At 35.5% G+C, this 22,296-nt stretch overlaps 2 protein-coding genes across 2 annotated transcripts; one reads left to right on the forward strand and one right to left on the reverse strand.

Moving 5' to 3' along the window:
• Positions 1-1,192: 1,192 nt before the first annotated feature.
• LOC132548175 (uncharacterized) lies at positions 1,193-4,268 on the forward strand. Its single transcript, XM_060211996.1, has 7 exons — positions 1,193-1,247; positions 1,392-1,434; positions 1,780-1,972; positions 2,426-2,579; positions 2,772-2,980; positions 3,405-3,553; positions 4,124-4,268. Exons 1-7 carry the CDS (start codon positions 1,193-1,195, stop codon positions 4,266-4,268), a joined length of 948 nt encoding a protein of 315 aa, XP_060067979.1.
• A 5,251-nt stretch (positions 4,269-9,519) lies between these two features.
• LOC132548226 (uridine-cytidine kinase 2-like) lies at positions 9,520-21,559 on the reverse strand. The gene is made up of 7 exons (XM_060212061.1): positions 21,386-21,559; positions 19,879-20,038; positions 18,996-19,092; positions 18,527-18,669; positions 16,378-16,475; positions 15,668-15,716; positions 9,520-14,975 (listed from the first exon to the last, which is right to left on the reverse strand). The coding sequence occupies exons 1-7, from the start codon at positions 21,557-21,559 to the stop codon at positions 14,866-14,868; spliced, it is 831 nt and encodes a 276-aa protein (XP_060068044.1). The 3' UTR covers positions 9,520-14,865.
• Between the last annotated feature and the right edge of the window lie 737 nt (positions 21,560-22,296).

Here is a 22,296-nt window from a genome sequence, read left to right on the forward strand (position 1 = left end):
CTATTAGATAATTACCGCATTTAATTGATAAATATACAATTCTAACTTTATTCATGTCATTATTTATTTCTAACAGACAACAAGATCTGTATAACATTATAAGTATATGAACAATCGCTGAGCCATTTTTTCAAGTTGTTTCTTTACAAACCTATTTTATTATTACTTACTCCTAACCGACTACAAAACACAGAACACTGAAATATGTAGTCATCTTCTCCAAACGGGAAATATTAAAAATGTTAGAAAACCATTCCTATTTTAGTCAGTCTATGGTATTTTGTTAGATGAAATACGGTAGTGAATAAGATTAGAAGAGTCAGAAGAAGGCAATGGAAAAGAGAGATTAATTCTTAATAAATCAGTGGTAAGTTAGGGTCTAAGCCATCGCGTGTGTTGGTATACTAGTGATGTTTTAATTGATATTAACGAAGGTACATTACCCATCAACATAACAAACAGCATTACGACACAGATCACATGTACGCCTATAGTTAAGATACTATCTATAAATATATTGTTGAACTTTTAACAGCTGTTTCCTTTATCATCTTATATGTGTGTCATGTCTACCACTGTCGAGTAACGAGGTCATATACCGGACATTTTGTACTTTAAAATTGAATCAAAGAAAAGGATGTACTATTACATAATTTACGGAAACGGTACTAATTGAAAGAGTTAATTCTATATGAAAATCATAGTAGATAGACATTGTACAACAATCCCAATTCAACTTATTTCAACTTTAAACTTATATCTTTGTTGCCAAAGTAAACACATCCGTTGCACAATTCCTGTGTATTAGTGTCGTTATTTATTGAAGGTTATCATTATTGTTCTTGTGGCGTCAACAATAACGCAAATTTTAATCTTGCGTCAGTTTATTAAAATATCGTTCTATGATAAACAGAAATTCATGAAACTTTCCACAAACAGTTCCTTTAACCTCGCTACCTGCACGGTAAATGAAAAATTCAAATACATGTTTCATCAATTTTCTATGATTGGAAACTCGCTGTCGGTCATTAAAACATGACAATGCCTGTTCACAGGTTAAACTTTAACTACTCCGATAAGACGAGAAAAACCAGCTGTTTTACTCACGATCTATTACAGAGGCTATGCTTGAACTTACTTAGTAACGGCTGGTATCGAACATTATTGTCTGGTTTTTTTTACGTCTATCAACATGGTTTACTATTCCGTTTATAGCTGTGTACCAATTCTAGCGACTATCATGATATGTACGTACCAACAATACCTAGAAATCTCTTTTACTTACCAATTTGAGTTATCTAACTTATTATTGTATATAAAACTCATCGGATTCTTAACAACTTAAACTGTTGCATTAATTTTTATACATTGCACAACGTTTCAATTTACAGCGGTATATGGCCTATCACCACCATTGTCAGAAGAGGCCCTAAAGTAAGTTCACTGAAGAAATGATAGTCACAGAGACGCGTGACCTTTTGTTTATGAAAATTGATTAATGATAATTGAATGTAACCCTGATACATAACACCTCTATATCTATACGCGTTTAAATAATAAAAAAACAACGATAATATATACTAATCAGTAATTAATACAAGCAAACTTACAGTCGTTCGAAACATGCATTACACTCGATATTGGTATTTGGCACGTGACTAGACCAGCAATACAGTTATAAAAGCTTACAAGTAACATATTTCAGATAACATGTACAATATATTTATTGATATAAGTATTCATTTTAAAACATTTTATATAAACACAATGTTTTCTCAGTTCATTGGACAAAGACGTTCGCTACTCTATATTTCATTCGAAGATCCATCACCATGGTAACCATTCTACGAAAACTTCATTCAAGAGTATGTACGTGGGTGAAGGAGGGAAAATTTACAGCACACCACAAATATTTGCGCAGACAATCAATGTCGACGCCACACAGGCAGTGTCTAGCGACATTTTATGGAAGGTGAAGACTGATATGTATATTTAATATTTTTATTTTGCCCATCATTTCAGAAAATAACTCAATATGTATTGATATAATAATCCTAATTTTCAAGTTATTGACCTGAACAACAATAAACCTGAATACACTATGACTGAAGTTGATGAATGAACAAGAAGGGGGACATTGTAGAAAGTTTACTTGCCGAAATATGCACCATTAAATTCCATTCTCTGCGGTCTATTCCTCAAAGCCCACCGTTTAGTTAACAGTAGGAGATATGCATGATTGAAAGAATCCGAATTACAATGTTTCTAAGCGATTAATTCCCCGACACTCCAGGGTTATGTCCACTATCACTCTCTTTGATTAAGTGCTTAGATCCTATATGTTACAACAAAAGTATTATTTATAAATAATTAACTGGATTAATTGTGCCTGAATATTGACACAACATGTTCCTCGTTACAATAGGCTACAGTAATCGTGGCCAACATGGTGAGGTACATGCCCGCGGACATCTTCGCCGGTGTAGCTAACAGCCATGGCGTAGGAATATTCACTGCCGCAGATGGTGCCACTGCTTTTCCAGAGAACGCACATCTAGCAGATACTCCTCAGTGTCATGGTATAAGTTATTTCATATTTCGTGTTTCTAAATTTATAAGTGATTTATTCCATCACGTACGTAACCTGTCCCGTTATTGGTGATTTATTTCATTCCAAATATGTTGTTTCAGTTCGTGTTTAGAATTGATGTACCCAGTCTGTTTATTTTAATCCTTCATATTTCCCATTATCGCTGCTTTTCTTTTAATAGGTATATGCTCTGGAGCATGTGCACATACATGTACAACTGACGGACGTAAGTATTCAACAATTGCCGGAATTACCAATTCCCGGTCTGTGGCACTCTCTGTCAATGTTGGCTGTCAGACTGGAGACCCTCAAGCGGGAAAGGAAAACATTCTGGTGCACGAGTTCGGACACCTTGTATTGATGTACATGCCACAGACATACAGAAGTCAGGTAGCATAAATTATTGCAGTCATTACAATACATTACCCAGGTACTTATAAGCATACGACTGATTAAAGTCTTACGTTGGTCATTGCGAGTATAACATTTAACATCTATTGCAAAAATATATATGGAATCTGATTATTTAAAACTCGTGCAAAAAGATATGTTTGGAGTAAGTTACATAATCATTTTCTGTAGGAATCGCGTTGTTCATCATTCAGTAGGTCATGATTTTGAAGATCCCAAGAAATACTGTTAAAAATAATATGTATATGACCATTTCGAAATTCATCAGGTACCAAGCCTAGGAATCCGGTCTCAACCACACACATGTATTGTGGCCGAGATTGATGTTTATATAAATATGTTTATCACCAACTAATGTATATTGGGTATAAAGATGTACAATTCTTCATTGTTTCATTACTAGTTGATCACCGCCTACAACTATGCATCCCAACATAATGTATGGTATCCAGGATACGAGCTTAGCAACAAGGATGAGTATTGGGCCGAGGCAACGGCTTCTTTCTTCAATGTCATAACAAGGGATGACGGACCAGCAGGTGGAATGAATAAGTACGTGTTGATATTTTTCACAGAAAAGGGAAACAGTTATAAAGAATAGCTAAATTGTGATATTTTCTTTAATTGATTTTCTAAAATAACGCGTTTTGGTATGGACAGAATTGACCTGTGCACAGAATGCTGGGGTAAGTAGTGATAACCTAAATTAGGCCAAACTAACCTACTATGGTCAAGTTCATTTGTTTTCCCAGCCTTATTCCGGCTGATTCCGAGGATTCATGATTCTAGACTTGTTTTATTTTTAAAACGTCGGTTGAAGATTTTAAGAAATTTGACCCATGTGACCTTGAATATAGGTCAAAGTCATATTCCGGGTCTTTTGGTTCATCATCACTGACGATTCCTTACAGAAAGAAACAGCATTATGTTGCGGTTCAATCCAATATCTGGTCCTATCTAATTGTATACCAGGGTTGTGGCGCTCGGGTCAAACTCCTTTCATTTTGGATGTACAATTGAATTTGGTTATCAATCGCCTTAAGCATAACAACATTGAGCGGGGAAACACTGACAAAATTGTCACATGCTCCATGTTCACACATTGTGTTATTTTGATTGAAGGTGTGAATTCACCCACATTTGCACTTCTGAGACGGAGAACAGAGCCTGGCTAAAAAAGCATGACCCATGGTTATTCAATGTCCTCAGCAAAGTCTACACCAACAACCATCCTGAGTACCCTAGTGGACTGCGGATATGTATGTAATTGATACAGAAATTCGTGTAATAAAATGGAAACCATTACAATTGCGTCGATAATCACACACTTTTGGAAACAGGAAATCGGGTTGATGACCACGCTGTAGCAAAGGAGAACTTAAAAACACACATAATGTGAGACAAGTACATAATTTAAGACCTATCCCAAGAATAACAAGACTAAACACGCATAGTTTGAAACTAGACTTAAGAATAACAAGACAAACTAAAGACTGCACCCTTAGCAATTATGACGTGGGCGAGTTTAAACACCGTGCAATACCATACGCACGGACTTTTGTGGTGGGACCCATGAACAAGTCTAGAGTCATGAACTTTGAAGTTAAACTAACGAACGAAAATACCAAACTCGGGTACTGGGAGACTAAACCAACGTACAAGACTATACACTCGGACTTTTTGGGATTAACCCCATGGACAGCAAGACTAGACGCACAGATTTTTTAGCCTTGACCCATAACAACAAAACTAGCCGTACGGACTCTTGTGGCTAGACCCACGATCGTCAAGACTAAACGCTTGAAATGACTAAAGGTTTTTATCGTCCTATAAAACTAGTTCAGCGTATTTCTATTTAATACAATACGAATTTGTTCTCGATAAAGACCTCTTTTCATCACATGATTCCTTCTGAGTTTCTTAATGGCGAGTTCACTCATCACACTTCTAGTTTATGGACAAATAGCAGACATTTAGTGTCCATCTTCTGAAGTTATCAACATAGCATTCATGGGTTGAAGTTCAGTTGGAGGCCCCTATGATGCTCAATTCACCGTTGCAAAAAGGTGACCCGGTCTACCCCCACATCTCTACTTAGCAGGTGAAACACCTCCTCAATGTTAACAAGAAAGTAAGAATCGGGACGAGGGTCACACTTCTATGGAAGTCCAGGAGCGCTACCTGTCGAGGGAACCGCTACCCGTGGCCTTCCAGAAGTAGCTTTATCCCTGGGCATCGTTTCCAACGTTGGGGTCGTGTTTTGCCCGACAGGAGCTGCCGGCGCATTTGGGGGGTGTTCCTGTGGCTACGCCTGTAGTGATCCCCTTGGTAATCCTGCCCTTGGAGCGGCCGTCTCGGTGCTTTGGCGTTCCGGATAGGAGTCTGTTTAATACCAGTTTTTTGCGCCCCTGTTCCAGTATGACCGGCTAGGAGAACGCCTCAACCCATCCGGACCTCCTCCTTTTTCTGCACTTCCGTTTGGTGGGCCAGGTTATCCTCCTGTCCCTGCAGGAACGACATGTTAAATGTGGAAGGCGGGACGGACACTTTATCTAATCGCAGTTTAAGGAATACGTAAACAAAAATGCAGATATAGATGGTGTACTATGACGATGCTGGATATCGAAGGTGATAACCTGAATACAGTGTTTAGATAACACTGTGGGTTTATCTATCCTAGTCTCCGATTACGCATGAACAGCTCAATTTTATGCAGAACAAAAGACAAGATGCCCAAGGGGCCTACATCGTTCACATGGCTATTCAGCCATCTAATGAAGAATTTCAAATGTGACAATTTCTGATTTAATTTCCGTATTGAGTCTCACCCCTGTAGTAAAACACAGGTCAGATTCACTATTAAATGAAAATTGCTTCAGAACAAACTTGGACAATATCCGTGTGGAAGGACTTTTAAGAACTTACATTTCCCCTATTGAGCCCACCCCTCCCGCTCTAGAGGCCCAGAATGTACCGTTTATATAGCACTTAGCACCCTCCACCCAAGAATACTCAAGACCAAATTTGGACAATATCCGTTTATTCTTAGAGGAAAATTTCCTCGTTTTGGCATCACCCCTGGCAACCAACTTTGTTTTCCCTTCACCCTAGAACACTTCTGACCAAATTTGGGCAATATCTAATCATTCCAAATGGAAAAGTAGGATTTTGCGAAATTTGCTCTATTTCCATAACAGGGCCCCACCTCTCCCACCCAAGTAGGCCAGAATCCACTGTCTATACACGACTGATTCCGCTTCATCCAAAAGTACTTCACACTAAATTTGGGAAATATCCATTCATTCCAACAAGAGAGGCAGGATTTTAAACATTTGCTCTATTTCTCAAATTGGGCCCCGCGCTTTCCTCCCCAGGAGGCTGCGATCCATCGTTTCAATAAAAATCGATTCCCTTTCATCCAAACATGATTCAGACCCAATTTGGACAAAAGCCAATCGTTTCTGCAGGAGGAGTAGGATTTTAAAGAATTTGCCCTCTTTCCCCTATTGGGCCCCACCCAGAGGGCCGTTTATACAAAATTGATTTCACTTCACCAAAAGATGCATCTGACCAAATTTGGCTGAAATCCAATCATTCCAACAGGAGTAAGGTTTTTAAAATAAAATGCTCTATTTCTCCAATTGGGCCCTGCCCCAGGAGGCTGAGATCCACCGTTTATACTAAATTAATTTCCTTTCACTTAAACATAATTTAGAGAATTTTGGAAAAAAATCCAGTCATTCTTACAGGAGGAGTCGGAATTTAGATATTTTCTCTACTCCAGCTATTTGGCCCCGCCCTCCAGTCGCAAGGTGCCAATATCCACTGTTTATACAAAACTAATTCCCGTTCAACCAAGATGCTTCACACAAAATCTGACAATACAATTCCATCACCAATGTGTCATTATGTGTTACGGTCATTCGTAAGTGTGTGAGGTTCGTAATATACATAATGTACTTTACGTTCTAAAATTACCAGATATATAAAATTTATGAAATTTATTAATGGAGGTGGAGGTTGCAAGTGGTAGATACTGCTGGAGGACTTTTAGTCCCCAGGAGTTACTGTAACCTGCATTGCACGCTTTAATTCAATGGAATGATGACACGGTTCAGAATATACACATGTACTTTACATTCTTCTAAAATTATCAGATATATGAAAATTACTGCAGTTATGGGGCTTGTGCACGTCCTATCTAGAAAATGACATTACTTCCAATCACTTTTGAATTTGGGATTTTCCTCAGTCCCCTCACTGAAAAGTACTAGAAAGAGGAATCTGATGCTTGATGCAGTTCATTGTTTGGTTCCACTGTATCGGACTCTAATTTTTCATTTCAAGGTGCTATTCACGTGTGTCTTTTGTCTTTGACCATTATCCAATAAGGAACGAGGACTGTCAATCAATATGTGTTTACAGTTTATTCCATGTATGGCATAAATGTTTGTAAATCTTTCAACAACTTATGTAATTGATGCCTTAATTAACACCTATCCATTATGGTAGAAATAGCCTTCCTCAACACATTACTTGCACAAGGTGTATATCAGCAACTGAGTCACACTAATTTAGTGGTTTCTCTTTGGTAGTTTCTCTATAATTGTTTCGTAAATGGAGATTGAAAGTCAAGAAATATGATTTACATGTAATATATCTACATTTATTTGCTTAATTTTCAAAGAGTCTCAATGATCACCATTTGAGAATCGCATAATTATTACAAATTTGAACAACCTTACCTTCATATGTAACAAACGCACGCATGATCTAAATAACAATATTTACAAGTAAAACGTATAAAATGAAAGAAGATACGGCGAAAACGTAAGAAAAAAACTATCATTAAATAGGTCTCTATCATATTCCTATGGTATGTCAAAATTGTTTGATTACATCCATTCTACATATTCCTAGCTGGTAATTTTAAGGTTCACCAAATAAGTTATAATTTGGCAAGCATAGTTACAGAGCTTTACGTTCTAAAATTACCAGATATATAAAATTTATGAAATTTATTAATGGAGGTGGAGGTTGCAAGTGGTAGATACTGCTGGAGGACTTTTAGTCCCCAGGAGTTACTGTAACCTGCATTGCACGCTTTAATTCAATGGAATGATGACACGGTTCAGAATATACACATGTACTTTACATTCTTCTAAAATTATCAGATATATGAAAATTACTGCAGTTATGGGGCTTGTGCACGTCCTATCTAGAAAATGACATTACTTCCAATCACTTTTGAATTTGGGATTTTCCTCAGTCCCCTCACTGAAAAGTACTAGAAAGAGGAATCTGATGCTTGATGCAGTTCATTGTTTGGTTCCACTGTATCGGACTCTAATTTTTCATTTCAAGGTGCTATTCACGTGTGTCTTTTGTCTTTGACCATTATCCAATAAGGAACGAGGACTGTCAATCAATATGTGTTTACAGTTTATTCCATGTATGGCATAAATGTTTGTAAATCTTTCAACAACTTATGTAATTGATGCCTTAATTAACACCTATCCATTATGGTAGAAATAGCCTTCCTCAACACATTACTTGCACAAGGTGTATATCAGCAACTGAGTCACACTAATTTAGTGGTTTCTCTTTGGTAGTTTCTCTATAATTGTTTCGTAAATGGAGATTGAAAGTCAAGAAATATGATTTACATGTAATATATCTACATTTATTTGCTTAATTTTCAAAGAGTCTCAATGATCACCATTTGAGAATCGCATAATTATTACAAATTTGAACAACCTTACCTTCATATGTAACAAACGCACGCATGATCTAAATAACAATATTTACAAGTAAAACGTATAAAATGAAAGAAGATACGGCGAAAACGTAAGAAAAAAACTATCATTAAATAGGTCTCTATCATATTCCTATGGTATGTCAAAATTGTTTGATTACATCCATTCTACATATTCCTAGCTGGTAATTTTAAGGTTCACCAAATAAGTTATAATTTGGCAAGCATAGTTACAGAGCTTTACGTTCTAAAATTACCAGATATATAAAATTTATGAAATTTATTAATGGAGGTGGAGGTTGCAAGTGGTAGATACTGCTGGAGGACTTTTAGTCCCCAGGAGTTACTGTAACCTGCATTGCACGCTTTAATTCAATGGAATGATGACACGGTTCAGAATATACACATGTACTTTACATTCTTCTAAAATTATCAGATATATGAAAATTACTGCAGTTATGGGGCTTGTGCACGTCCTATCTAGAAAATGACATTACTTCCAATCACTTTTGAATTTGGGATTTTCCTCAGTCCCCTCACTGAAAAGTACTAGAAAGAGGAATCTGATGCTTGATGCAGTTCATTGTTTGGTTCCACTGTATCGGACTCTAATTTTTCATTTCAAGGTGCTATTCACGTGTGTCTTTTGTCTTTGACCATTATCCAATAAGGAACGAGGACTGTCAATCAATATGTGTTTACAGTTTATTCCATGTATGGCATAAATGTTTGTAAATCTTTCAACAACTTATGTAATTGATGCCTTAATTAACACCTATCCATTATGGTAGAAATAGCCTTCCTCAACACATTACTTGCACAAGGTGTATATCAGCAACTGAGTCACACTAATTTAGTGGTTTCTCTTTGGTAGTTTCTCTATAATTGTTTCGTAAATGGAGATTGAAAGTCAAGAAATATGATTTACATGTAATATATCTACATTTATTTGCTTAATTTTCAAAGAGTCTCAATGATCACCATTTGAGAATCGCATAATTATTACAAATTTGAACAACCTTACCTTCATATGTAACAAACGCACGCATGATCTAAATAACAATATTTACAAGTAAAACGTATAAAATGAAAGAAGATACGGCGAAAACGTAAGAAAAAAACTATCATTAAATAGGTCTCTATCATATTCCTATGGTATGTCAAAATTGTTTGATTACATCCATTCTACATATTCCTAGCTGGTAATTTTAAGGTTCACCAAATAAGTTATAATTTGGCAAGCATAGTTACAGAGCTGTTTGTCGACCAGCATTTCTAATATGGAGATCAACAATATGGGAATAAGATATGAACACAACAGAATCTGCAACATGGCCTCAGCTCACTTCACCATTAAAACAATATCAAAAGGAAATGACAACAATAGAAAACAATGTCAGTGTTACAATAGAAATGTAATTTGAAATATATGTGTAAATATTCTAAAATGCATGAAAACAAAATTTATGATCAATTTATTTTTATTCTCTCAAATATAGGCTAGTCCATTGCACAAACTTGAACACCTTTGTAAAATAAGTACAGGTATAAAGTTAATCACCTGTATCGAGGACTAATGAAGCTAGAAGGTACTTTATAGAAGAAAAATAAGCCTTCCGACAATTAATACATCACTTAGAGACACTGCTTTCCCTTCAGCCATCTCACATGATTATTATCAAAAAGGTTGTAAGTGCTGTATGTTTCCATTTTGTATGAAGAATTACTTAATTTTATTTCCTTGATCAGTATTTCAACACCACTCATTAAATGTACGATCTCATTATCATGATATATTCATCAATATAATTGCATGTTATCAATAAGAGATGAACTACATCAACAGTTTTATCTACATAACAGATGTAGCTTCATCGAAGCATCTAATATTTCTGTTTCTATATCAACAGTATAATTGAAATTAATATTATACAATACAAATGAACAACTTGACTTGTCATTACCGCAATTTTCACAAATAAACTCCAAGGAATACATACAAGCACACATTAAAATGGTAAAATTTTCTTCAAATTCAAAAAGGAATCTCTCAATAAAACATACAAGAGCTAAAAACAAACATGTATGTAAGTGGAAATAAACAGAAATAAACAGAAATAAATGCTTACTAAATAAATTTTCGAGAGTCAACTATAAGAAAATACATGTAGCGGTACCATATAAAGAAAATTGTATTCACAAGGCCTGAACGTCCACTTTGGATTACAAGAACAGATTTTCTTTTTTAACAATGTATGTTTTAAAGAGATTCTACACTGAAATGGTATGATCTCAATTATTATGTTAGCCTTGTTATATTAGAAAACTATAATACAGAGAATCTTATTGACAATACACAAACAAATACAGTAGATGATAATTACATTTTGTGTGACAGCACATCCCTGATATCAAAAGAAAAAATGAACACGTTTCAGATCACTTTTATAAATATCTAACTTTAGTATATTGAGAAAAAATAAAGGTGCAATATTATTTATTACTACAACTCTGTATCACAATTTATGCTGCAAGTTTCTATATGAACAAAACCAAAAACAAGTTTGATCAGCATCATTAACACTATATGTTGCATGGTTTTGCTAGGGTTTGCATCCAGAACTTCTAACTTGCAAGTCTTGTGTAATATTCTACCTATTAAGCTGAAGAGAAATTCTCCCAATTTCAGTCAGTAGGAAACAACTATATGTAAGACTGTTTTATTTTTGCCAGAGTGAAATACTCCCATCCCAGAAAGAACTAGGTAAAACCGTCATCCCGAGGATAACTTATACCCTCCCCCCTTTAAACCAAATTTGGTCAAAAGTCAATGAAAAAGTCAATACGAGTTTAAAAACCAGGTTCTAAAATGAGCTAAAACATATCAACAATTATCTGTTTGTATTTTATCAAACGACTTCAGATCATGAGAATGAAATCATAAAAAGATCATGTACAGAATCAACATCCCATATCCAGCGATAAACAAATAAATAAATGCCCATTATTTTCAACGTAATTATATGTCACTGTCCCTTTCTAATTTGATGTGTGCTACATACTTCAACACACCCCTGGTTTATATCATCACATAACATTTTACATACATCAACATTCTCTTTCCAATTCTCAAACACATGTCATTATTAAAGGATGCTGCTAATTACTTTGTGTCCATAGTTAAGTTCAAAAACATGGCAAGAATTTGAAAAATACAAATCATATGTACGTTTTGACTTTATAGTATCAATACATCATCCTTTAATACTATTTATGAAAGAAATCAGCACTCTTAATCCATTACCAACTATTGCAAAAATTTAATAAAAAAAAAAAAAGAAAAAAAAATGTTAGAAAAAAACCCCTGAAAATTTGGAAAAATTCATTTGAAGTCAAAAAGAGGAAAAAACCCGTATTATATGTAAAATGGTATTTTTCAAGTGTGAACCAAATTTTTAGTTGAATGGGTACACGGAAAATGGCTATTTATAAAAATGCATACCCAGACAAAATTGTGTTCCTGTGGGGACACCTCAATGTAAAGTCACTTCAAGGGGCACATCTCCATAATGTACAGGCCATTCCAACAAAATTGAAAAAAAAGACCTGTCACAACTGAGTGAATGCATAGCCGGACAAAGTTTGTCTACAGATGGACAAACAGACAAGCTGATTCCAGTATTAACCCCTTCCCTCTCCTCAACTTAATTGCGGGGTGTGGGGTTGTTAACACTAGTCCTTGAGATCTCAACATTTAACTGCAATGCTTGTAAATTTCTACAAGGGTTCGAAGGTCAAATTGGGTATTATTACACCATGCATCCACTTGGGATAAATATGCAGTCTGTGGCTTACTAGTCATAAACTCTTCAACTTAATATTAAGAGAAATTTCTCCTGGTCAATTTGGCAAGAAGCAGATACATTTTCACCAGGGTTACAAACACATACATTTCATTAATATTGAATAGTTTCATAACATTTTTATTTATTCGATCTCAGTTGAAGGATGAAAGATGGGACAAAAAACTAGCAATAAAGTAAAAAATGTAAATGAAGGGCAGATAACCAGTGAATAGAATAATTCAGGTAAATAGCCAGCGGATGTAGAAGTATGGAAATGTATTGACCATATATCTATATATATATATACACCATATTTTGAGGCTTTCAAAGGATCATTAATCCTGTACATATTTTTTGTACATCATCAGAATAAATCTTATATATCTGAATAAGGGAGAAATAAAGAGAGGGATGATTTCTTCACACAAAACCATAGGATTATACAATATTCATACATACATGATATCTTTTTCAATAAATATAATCACGCAAAATTTACCCAAATGTAATAAAATGAATAACACCTTCAATATATTATAACACCTAGTATCTTAAACAATCCCTTGGGTTCTCATTGTAAACAACAAATTAATGCACCCTTAATTGTGGCATACTAACTCCACTTAAAGGATTATATCTCACAAATGCATTTAATATGACATGCTATAAAACACAACATTATCATAGAGGAGATAATTCTTATCTCTGTTGTAAAGTCAAAACATATGATAAGTGATAAATCCACATTTATGGGACCCCAGAAAGTTTTGGAAATACTCAAATTTTACATCATGGGACCCATAATTCTTAGCAATTATGTTGAAAAGGACTCGTGAAAATAAATTCTAGATTAATCACTGTATAAACATGGATAGCAAACTCTGAATTACAAATCATGCCCTTTACTGTGTACAAAACATATCAGATCATATTGGAACACATTCTATATTGTTTGTATATATCACAAAGTATATCAAATCATAGTGTAAAACATCTAAAGGAATTTCTTAAACTTAGATCACTGAAGCCACAACAAGTCTTTATTATACTGAAAGTTACTTATTGACCATAAAATTACAGTATGCCTTTTTGTTTCTCAGCAGTTATATTGCACACATGTATTTTGTGAAGCATCTATGTCTTTAATTAGTTTGTAGATGCTGCCACATAATAACCGAATTAACAAATAAGTCTATTGTAAAATGTTGTACAACAGAGACAAAATTGACAAGCAAGTTTAAAATGTAGCATCAAAGTGACTTGATTAACAGATAGGTTTAAAATCTGTAACAAAGAGACTAATTTCAAATCTGTACTGTACATATCTAATGTATTATGGCAGATATTTCAGTTATATGAATAGAGAATTAATGTCTTTAGTAATAACAAATATTTTTCACAAGTGTTTCTATTGTTTTAGTATCATTAACAAGTGGTCAACACGAGTGAAAGATACTAAAAATATTAGACGCCTGAGTGAAATGTATTAGTTATTACTGAAGACACTATTAGATATTTTATTCATTACGTTTTCACAAGCAAAATGTCCAAATTACTGACATATTTACAACAGATATAAGACGAGGAAGCTGACTAGCTTTTCCAAGACACTACTCGCTCATTATAAGTGTGCAGCAAAATATAGTCCGTCTTTAAAAAAAATCATTGAAAATATGTAAACACAAAAATAAATTTCAATGTACTATGTAAATCTATTTTTATATTTACACAAAAAATGTTACTTATTCATGTTACTAACAGACAAAATTTGCTGTAAAATGTTCAGACAGAGTCTACCTGTGACAAGTTACTATGCAGCTAAAAATATGATAGCGACCTACAGCTGTGGCTGTTGATGACACGAATCCCCTTGAAATGTCTAATGTGTTAGCTCCATATTCAATGAAGTGTTGGGGATTGCGTTTAATCTCTGATAAGGTAATTTGCATTGCATGGGTTGTTGACTTTCATAGAAATGAAAGTTTACCATGGAATTGAAAGTCATGAGTTAAAAACCCCTTCAGGTTTCTGGTTTTGTGTTTCTTGTACCAGGCTTTATGACTTGTCAATTTTATAAGATGATTGGTGTTTTCTCTCTCATCAATGAGATATATTCTATATTATACTGGCAAAAATGTAATAAAATAGTGTAGCAGCACAACATGATCAGCTATCTCCAGGTAATAGTACTGTATATGAAAGAATACCAACTTTGTGATCAAAGATCAAGCTAATCAGTACAGGGTATTTCAAACAGCAGCTGCTCAATGTGGTCGACCAACGAATGAGTCTGAATTATGCCTCAGTCTTTTCGCACTCTTATTACTTGGACGAAGCAGTTCTTGAATATGTTGAACAATTAAGTCAATCGCCACTACAAAAAGAAAAAGGGAAGATAACTCATCCAGATGATAATCATGACATACAAATGACTGATACCTATAGGAGTGTTGTCAAAGTAATTAAATCTGAGCAAAATAAAAACGTTCAAAGCAAAGAAATATCAATACACAAAGTTATTCTGGAATGTCTTATGTCTGTAAAATCATAGTAAAATCTGTCTTAACAGCAATGAGAACAGGCAGATCCAAAATCTTAGCATAGATGCACAACTTCAGTTTGTATGAAATCTAACTACATCTTCAGAGCTTCACAAAGTTTTGATGAGAACAGTTGGCGGAGTTATCTGGACAAGATGCCGTACACAGATAGACAGATGGATGGACAGTTAGACAATTTATGTTTATTGCTGCTCAAGTCTTATTACAGCTTAGGTCATTTTAGATCATGCCTGGTTTTGACAGTGGAGGAAAGTCAGTATTTCTGGAGAAAAACCACCAATCTGCAGCCAGTACCTTATGACTGTCCATGTTGGCCTTGAACCCATGACTCAGAGGTGGAGGGGTCAGATGCCTTAACCACTCAACCATTGCTGTCCAGACAGACAGACAAGACATATAGGGAGACAAACTGATTCCATTATACCCCCACCTTTGATGAAGAAGAGGTGTAATAAGGTCCCCCATTCCCCCTAAAGAGCAACTTTCACCCTCTGAACCTACATACCTGTATTATCAGCTCCTCGTGGTATTATCACATCAGCATATTTTTTAGTCTGAAAACATTGAATGTTAGCACAATAATATCTGTTTGTGACATAGTTCTGAATCAATGTAAAAAGCATTTTACAAAAGATGTAAATCTTGTTTTTCATCTATGTAGAGTTTTAAGGAACACAATGAGACATGGAAATCATTTTAAAATAACAAAATATAATCAATGATTTATATTAGACAATATTTTTTTGTCAAGTAAAAACTTTGCCATTTAAGCTTTTACTTAATTAGTGGGACAATTGTATCGAAATAGTATGCACAGTGAATCATCCATATCAATATACACTAGTGTTTTGTTATTCTGCACATTATTGGGATAATGCGTGGTAAAACATGGATTAAACAATCATACAATTACACAATACAAGTACAGGTATATATTGTCTTTTAGATATTCTGCATTTTAGTATATTACCGACTGTATGACTTATGTTGACAGTTGGATGTTAAGATAACTTGTCAAGAGTCAAATTTACTCCAAACACATCAGATCATATAGGTAATGTTATGACATTGTTCAGTTAATTACCGTCATATTTTTCAGCATGTGTCTTTTACACAAAGAACATTTAAAATCAAAGGAAATCTTAAAAGTGCCTAGTAAATTATAAAACCTATAACAAAGACTAAGAAAGTATCAAATTAAAACAGAAAACTTACAGGTAAACAGAATTCCTCAAATGCTGGCTTGACTAGAGTTGTGTATTGGTGAAGGATTTGTTCTATGTCTCTTCCTCTGTCACGTGTATCTCTTAACACTGTAAGAAATGTTTTATTTACAACTGAACAGTAGCATATGTTTCCAAAATTTGTATGTTATGATTTGTATATTTGAAGTAGCTGCTTGGACAAAAACTTGTATTCCATTAAATTATCTACAATCGAATACAACCAGCTGGATTCAGCATCTCTAATATGCCACAACCTGTAGTTGCCTCTTACTGACATAATATTATCTGAATGAGTCACTGTCAAGTACATGAAAGTAATTCAGCATTTAGCAGATGCATATTGACTTGTCCTGCCATCAATAAATAATAATTTGATTAATTGGTATTTGGCTAATTGATACTGGTAAATGCTGATGCTATGAAATCACTTAATGAAGACCAGATAGTCCTGAGATTATCAGACCTCACAAGAACAGTCTGGAGTCTAGATCAGTACCTCTCCTGGACAGTATGATGTCTAGACTAATACCTCTCCTGGACAGTATGGTGTCTAGACCAGTACCTCTCCTGGACAGTATGATGTCTAGACCAATACCTCTCCTGGACAGTATGGTGTCTATACCAGTACCTCTCCTGGACAGTATGGTGTCTAGACCAGTACCTCTCCTGGACAGTTTGATGTCTAGACCAATACCTCTCCTGGACAGTATGATGTCTAGACCAATACCTCTCCTGGACAGTATGGTGTCTAGACTAGTATCTCTCCTGGACAGTTTAGTGTCTAGACCAGTACCTCTCCTGGACAGTATAATGTCTAGACCATTACCTCTCCTGGACAGTCTAGTGTCTAGACCAGTATCTCTCCTGGACAGTCTGGTGTCTAGACCAGTATCTCTCCTGGACAGTTTGGTGTCTAGACCAGTACCTCTCCTGGACAGTATGGTGTCTATACCAGTACCTCTCCTGGACAGTCTAGTGTCTAGACCAGTATCTCTCCTGGACAGTTTGGTGTGTATCTCTCCTGGACAGTTTAGTGTTTATACTAGTTCCTCTCCTGGACAGTTTGGTGTCTAGACCAGTATCTCTCCTGGACAGTTTAGTGTTTATACTAGTTCCTCTCCTGGACAGTTTGGTGTCTAGACCAGTATCTCTCCTGGACAGTTTAGTGTTTATACTAGTTCCTCTCTGGACCTGGTGACAGTCTGGTGTCTAGACCAGTACCTTTCTGGACAGTCTGGTGTCTATACCAGTACCTCTCCTGGACAGTATGGTGTCTATACCAGTACCTCTCCTGGACAGTATGATGTCTAGACCAATACCTCTCCTGGACAGTATGGTGTCTATACCAGTACCTCTCCTGGACAGTATGGTGTCTAGACCAGTACCTCTCCTGGACAGTATGGTGTCTAGTACCTCTCCTGGACAGTATGGTGTCTAGACCAGTATCTCTCCTGGACAGTTAAGTGTTTATACCAGTTCCTCTCCTGGAGAGTATAATGTCTAGACCATTACCTCTCCTGGACAGTCTAGTGTCTAGACCAGTACCTCTCCTGGACAGTCTGGTGTCTAGACCAGTATCTCTCCTGGACAGTTTGGTGTCTAGACCAGTATCTCTCCTGGACAGTTTGGTGTCTAGACCAGTACCTCTCCTGGACAGTCTGGTGTCTAGACCAGTATCTCTCCTGGACAGTATGGTGTCTATACCAGTACCTCTCCTGGAGAGTTTGGTGTCTAGACCAGTACCTCTCCTGGACAGTATGGTGTCTATACCAGTACCTCTCCTGGACAGTTTGGTGTCTAGACCAGTATCTCTCCTGGACAGTTTAGTGTTTATACTAGTTCCTCTCCTGGACAGTTTGGTGTCTAGACCAGTACCTCTCCTGGACAGTCTGTTGTCTAGACCAGTACCTCTCCTGGACAGTTTGGTGTCTAGACCAGTACCTCTCCTGGACAGTCTGGTGTCTAGACCAGTACCTCTCCTGGACAGTTTGGTGTCTATACCAGTACCTCTCCTGGACAGTATGGTGTCTATACCAGTACCTCTCCTGGAGAGTATGATGTCCAGACCAATACCTCCACTAAACAATCTGGTGTCTAGACCAATACCTCTCTTGGGGATTATTTTAAGTACATCATACCTCTCCTGGACAGCCTTGTGTCTGGATCAGTATCAACAAAAAGCTTCATGTGGAACATGTCTCTGATTTCCTTTAAGTAGAACACAAGGATACCCTCAAATAGAACTACATCTGCAGGGTATATGGTCTGATAGTCTTCCTCTCTGCAAACAAAAGTTTCATTATTATACACTGAACTTAAATATATCAAATTTTATATACTGTGACTGTACTTAATTTTGTGCTACAAAAATAAGATCATCCCTAAAATATGTATGTAATGCAAAATGTAGATTTCGAGATAGCAGTAATACCAAATATTTCTATCTTCATAAATACAATAAAATTTGAAGATTTTATATTCAGAATTTCAAACATAAGTCTATCATATACTGTCATCAAATAAATCTATTAATAAAAATGTTAGGCTATAAGTAAGTTATAAAGTTTTTCAGTATGCATGTAAATAATTGCACATTGATAGTGTTACCTGCTATTTCTGACATAGTTGTAGTTTGGTATCTGTATTGTCCTTCCTTTCAAAACGTCTCTCACGGTTTTTAGCATGAATTCAAGATCAAATGCATCTGGAAAGAGAAACATCTAAAATATTACACCTACCAACAAATCCTAAAGCTTTTATAGAAATAATGACTGTCTTTATTGGTGCTTGGTCTCAGAGTTGTTCACTGCATTGAATGTCTAAAACTACAACAGCAGGTAGTAATTCATTCACAATTTTTCATGAATAATTTTAAGTAAAATGAGGTAAAATTACAACAATTTAAATGAAGCACATTTCCCCTAAATGAAGCACATTTCCCCAATTCCTGATTAGAAATGTAAGTGAACAGGTTGTACTGACAATCCTGATGGTCATATGTAATATCCTTGTAAATAGTAACAAATGCTTTTAAATGGCTGCTGAGTCTCTAAGGACAGTCTAGAGAATATGGTGCTCATGATGCAGATTTCAATAAATAATAATTAAGATAACTACAAAGTACAAGAAAATAGCTTTTATTAAAATGTACCTCATTGTAATGTATTACAAAGTGCAAGAGTGGCATGTTTACACAAAGAAATAATGAATTCATAGTTTACTTTAAATATGTGTACCTCTGGTAATTATAGATGAACCACTTATCTTAAAGTACACTCTTTAGCTTTCTGTAAATGTAATTGTGAAATCATAAACCTGCTTGATTTTTACTATGTACTTTCAAAACATGAATTTAAGAATTTTCATGAAGCATTCAAATGAATGATTTATGTACCATTTGAATCTGTGACATATAAAATTTCTTAATAATTTTCAGGTTTCAAGAAGCGTAGATGTTTATGGGCTATGATATCTTCAACCAAAAGATTACCTGGGTGATCAAAGTTGAACTCGCCACGGAGAGCCTTTTTCTTCTCATCCTCATTGAGGGTTCTGTAAAAGGCATCCTGACTTATAATAGCAACTTGTCTCTGATTATCATCCACCTCTGTCTGACCAAGCTGTTGCATTATCTTAGCACAAACTGATGACTGGAACACATAAGCACAAGTTTTTCAGGTCTAAAAGATTTCAACTGTATGTAAAGTTGTCTAGGCAGTAATCCAGACAAAATACTCTAATTTCTAAATAATAGTTAGGTTTGGGATTTCATAGATGTACATACTAACACAATCTTTACAAGCTATATGTACATGTATTACCGATCATGGCAAGTTACTTTATATAAAGATGTGATTTATTAAGTGTCTGTAAAAATCTTTCCATTGGTTATCAGATTGGATATATCTGATATTATCAACAAACTGGTTGCGAATATCTCCTCATTTGCATTTTTAAGATGAAACTTTATCTATCATTACAATACAATTAAAGCAACACCTTGCAACATTTTGTAGATCAGAACTACACATGAATTCTAACACATACCATATACAAAAGAAGAAATGGCATATGTTTCAATTGTGCACAAGATTTATATTGTACAAATGGTGCAAGTGAGGTTGAACATTTATGTGATACCACATGCAATATCTTATTTATTTCAGAGACCACATACAATATGGTTGAGAATGTCTTGAATGATGAAGTCCCAAAGCATAATATAAGCCCAACTAAAAGGATTCAAAATGGCAGATAAAATGTCTTTATTACAGTTAGCAACAATGATCACAACCTGTAAAACTTAACATAGCTAGGGAACAGCTTCAGTTTATATTTGCATGAGTAGGGCTTGAACTTTCCGCCCAAAACATACAATCCTATTTCAAAGCCATGCACAGGTTGGGAACACTACTGTATTTGCAATGACACTCTGGAACTCGAAGACATCCTCTCATTTCTGATAAAAAAATCCTCTGGACTCAGAAACATTCCATTACAGGCACAGGTCAAAATCTGTGATAAAGCTCTTTTCAAAATCATGAGGAAAAAAGAGCAAATTCTCTTTCACTGGTTAGAGATATGTGCATTAAGTAACAAAGGGAGGCAGAAATCCTCAAATGCGGCTTAGATTTTATACTAAATCATACCGCATGTTCCTCGGCCATTGATTTCAGTAAGAGAAAACTCTGTTTTAAGAGTGTGATTCAAGGGCCAGAAAAAAGTAAACACTTAAATATCACAGTGGGAAATAAGAAAATCAATGTATCTTGGAAAACGAGAGGATATTGTAAATCTGATATAAGTCAGCTTTTTATTGTAGTCATAGTGCTGAGCTGATAGTAAGTTCTGGGTACTGCCAGAACAACATTGCTGCTGTAGGCTTACAGTATTAACACAACTTTCTTAGTGTTATTCAAAACCACCCGAGCATGCCGTGGAATGTGACCTTGGGAAACAAAATGTATATCTAAATTAATGCTAATGTATTATGACACCTTTCCTGAGGCTGTTCCACCTGCTACGCCTATCATGAATGGCCTTGGTATTCTGTCCATTCCGTTTATCATCTGATGAATGGACGAATCGTTCCCACCACGCAGAGTCGCCATCACGAGTGCGTTTTTGTTTGTTGCGCACTTCTTGAAAATTCTGTGCAGTCTTCTGATCATCACGGAAAAAGGCCTATACAATCGCCTCTAAGATCTGTTGCTATATATTTCACTCACAGTTAGATTATAGATAACTACAAAAATCTCACGCAATCACTAAACACGTGGTTTTTGTGTACATTTTACGACAATAAGTTTTGATCTATTCTGCTTTGCGGTAACTGGCTTTGGACGGACGGATTAAAGTAGCTAGTGCACCGTTTTATTGGGTTGATTTATAGATCGTAATATTTATTTTCCAGTTAAAATTTTTAACTTAACACACCGTTCGCCACTGAGCGGTTCACATGTGCTCGCCTTATTTTGTCAAAAAGTTACCAAAAGCTTCCATTCCTTACGTTAGTTGCTAGATTAAATTAGTTAAATTATTATATGCAGCACTGAGGTGAACAACCCTCAATCCATGCGTAGGTTTGGTTATTAAGATTTAATAAGACCAGGGATGTGGCTATAAGAGATGGACATTACTTATATGTTCAGCATTGAGTGTCGTATCTGGAAATGGTTCAGGGGAATAGGTGTGCAGGGTATTTACAGGTGACATGCATGCCCTCACCCGTGCAGATCAGAACACTTTTTTCCCCACATTCCATACATACCACAGCAACAAGCAAGCGACTGGTCAACCCTGATCACAACTCACTAAATGTATGCAGTCCAGGCATGGATATATATATATTTACAGATAATATATATATATAGGCGTCATTACTAATATATATAGTGAAAATGTGATA

This window comes from Ylistrum balloti, unplaced genomic scaffold, assembly GCF_031769215.1.
Source record: "Ylistrum balloti isolate Yb309-2 unplaced genomic scaffold, AGI_CSIRO_Ybal_v1 Utg370006, whole genome shotgun sequence".
Lineage (NCBI taxonomy): Eukaryota > Metazoa > Mollusca > Bivalvia > Pectinida > Pectinidae > Ylistrum > Ylistrum balloti.

What these genes read in the sequence shown, in the direction of transcription:
- LOC132548226 (XM_060212061.1), bottom strand. Translation starts at nt 21,559, where the DNA reads ATGATCAGAAGACTGCACAGAATTTTCAAGAAGTGCGCAACAAACAAA. An exon ending in GTGGAACAGCCTCAGGAAAG is followed by an intron (nt 20,039 to 21,385) that starts GTGTCATAATAC and finishes TATGTGTTCCAG; the next exon opens with TCATCAGTTTGTGCTAAGAT. An exon ending in AACTATGTCAGAAATAGCAG is followed by an intron (nt 18,670 to 18,995) that starts GTAACACTATCA and finishes TTTTGTTTGCAG; the next exon opens with AGAGGAAGACTATCAGACCA.
- LOC132548175 (XM_060211996.1), top strand. Translation starts at nt 1,193, where the DNA reads ATGGTTTACTATTCCGTTTATAGCTGTGTACCAATTCTAGCGACTATC. An exon ending in TCTAGCGACTATCATGATAT is followed by an intron (nt 1,248 to 1,391) that starts GTACGTACCAAC and finishes TTCAATTTACAG; the next exon opens with CGGTATATGGCCTATCACCA. An exon ending in CACAGACATACAGAAGTCAG is followed by an intron (nt 2,981 to 3,404) that starts GTAGCATAAATT and finishes TTTCATTACTAG; the next exon opens with TTGATCACCGCCTACAACTA.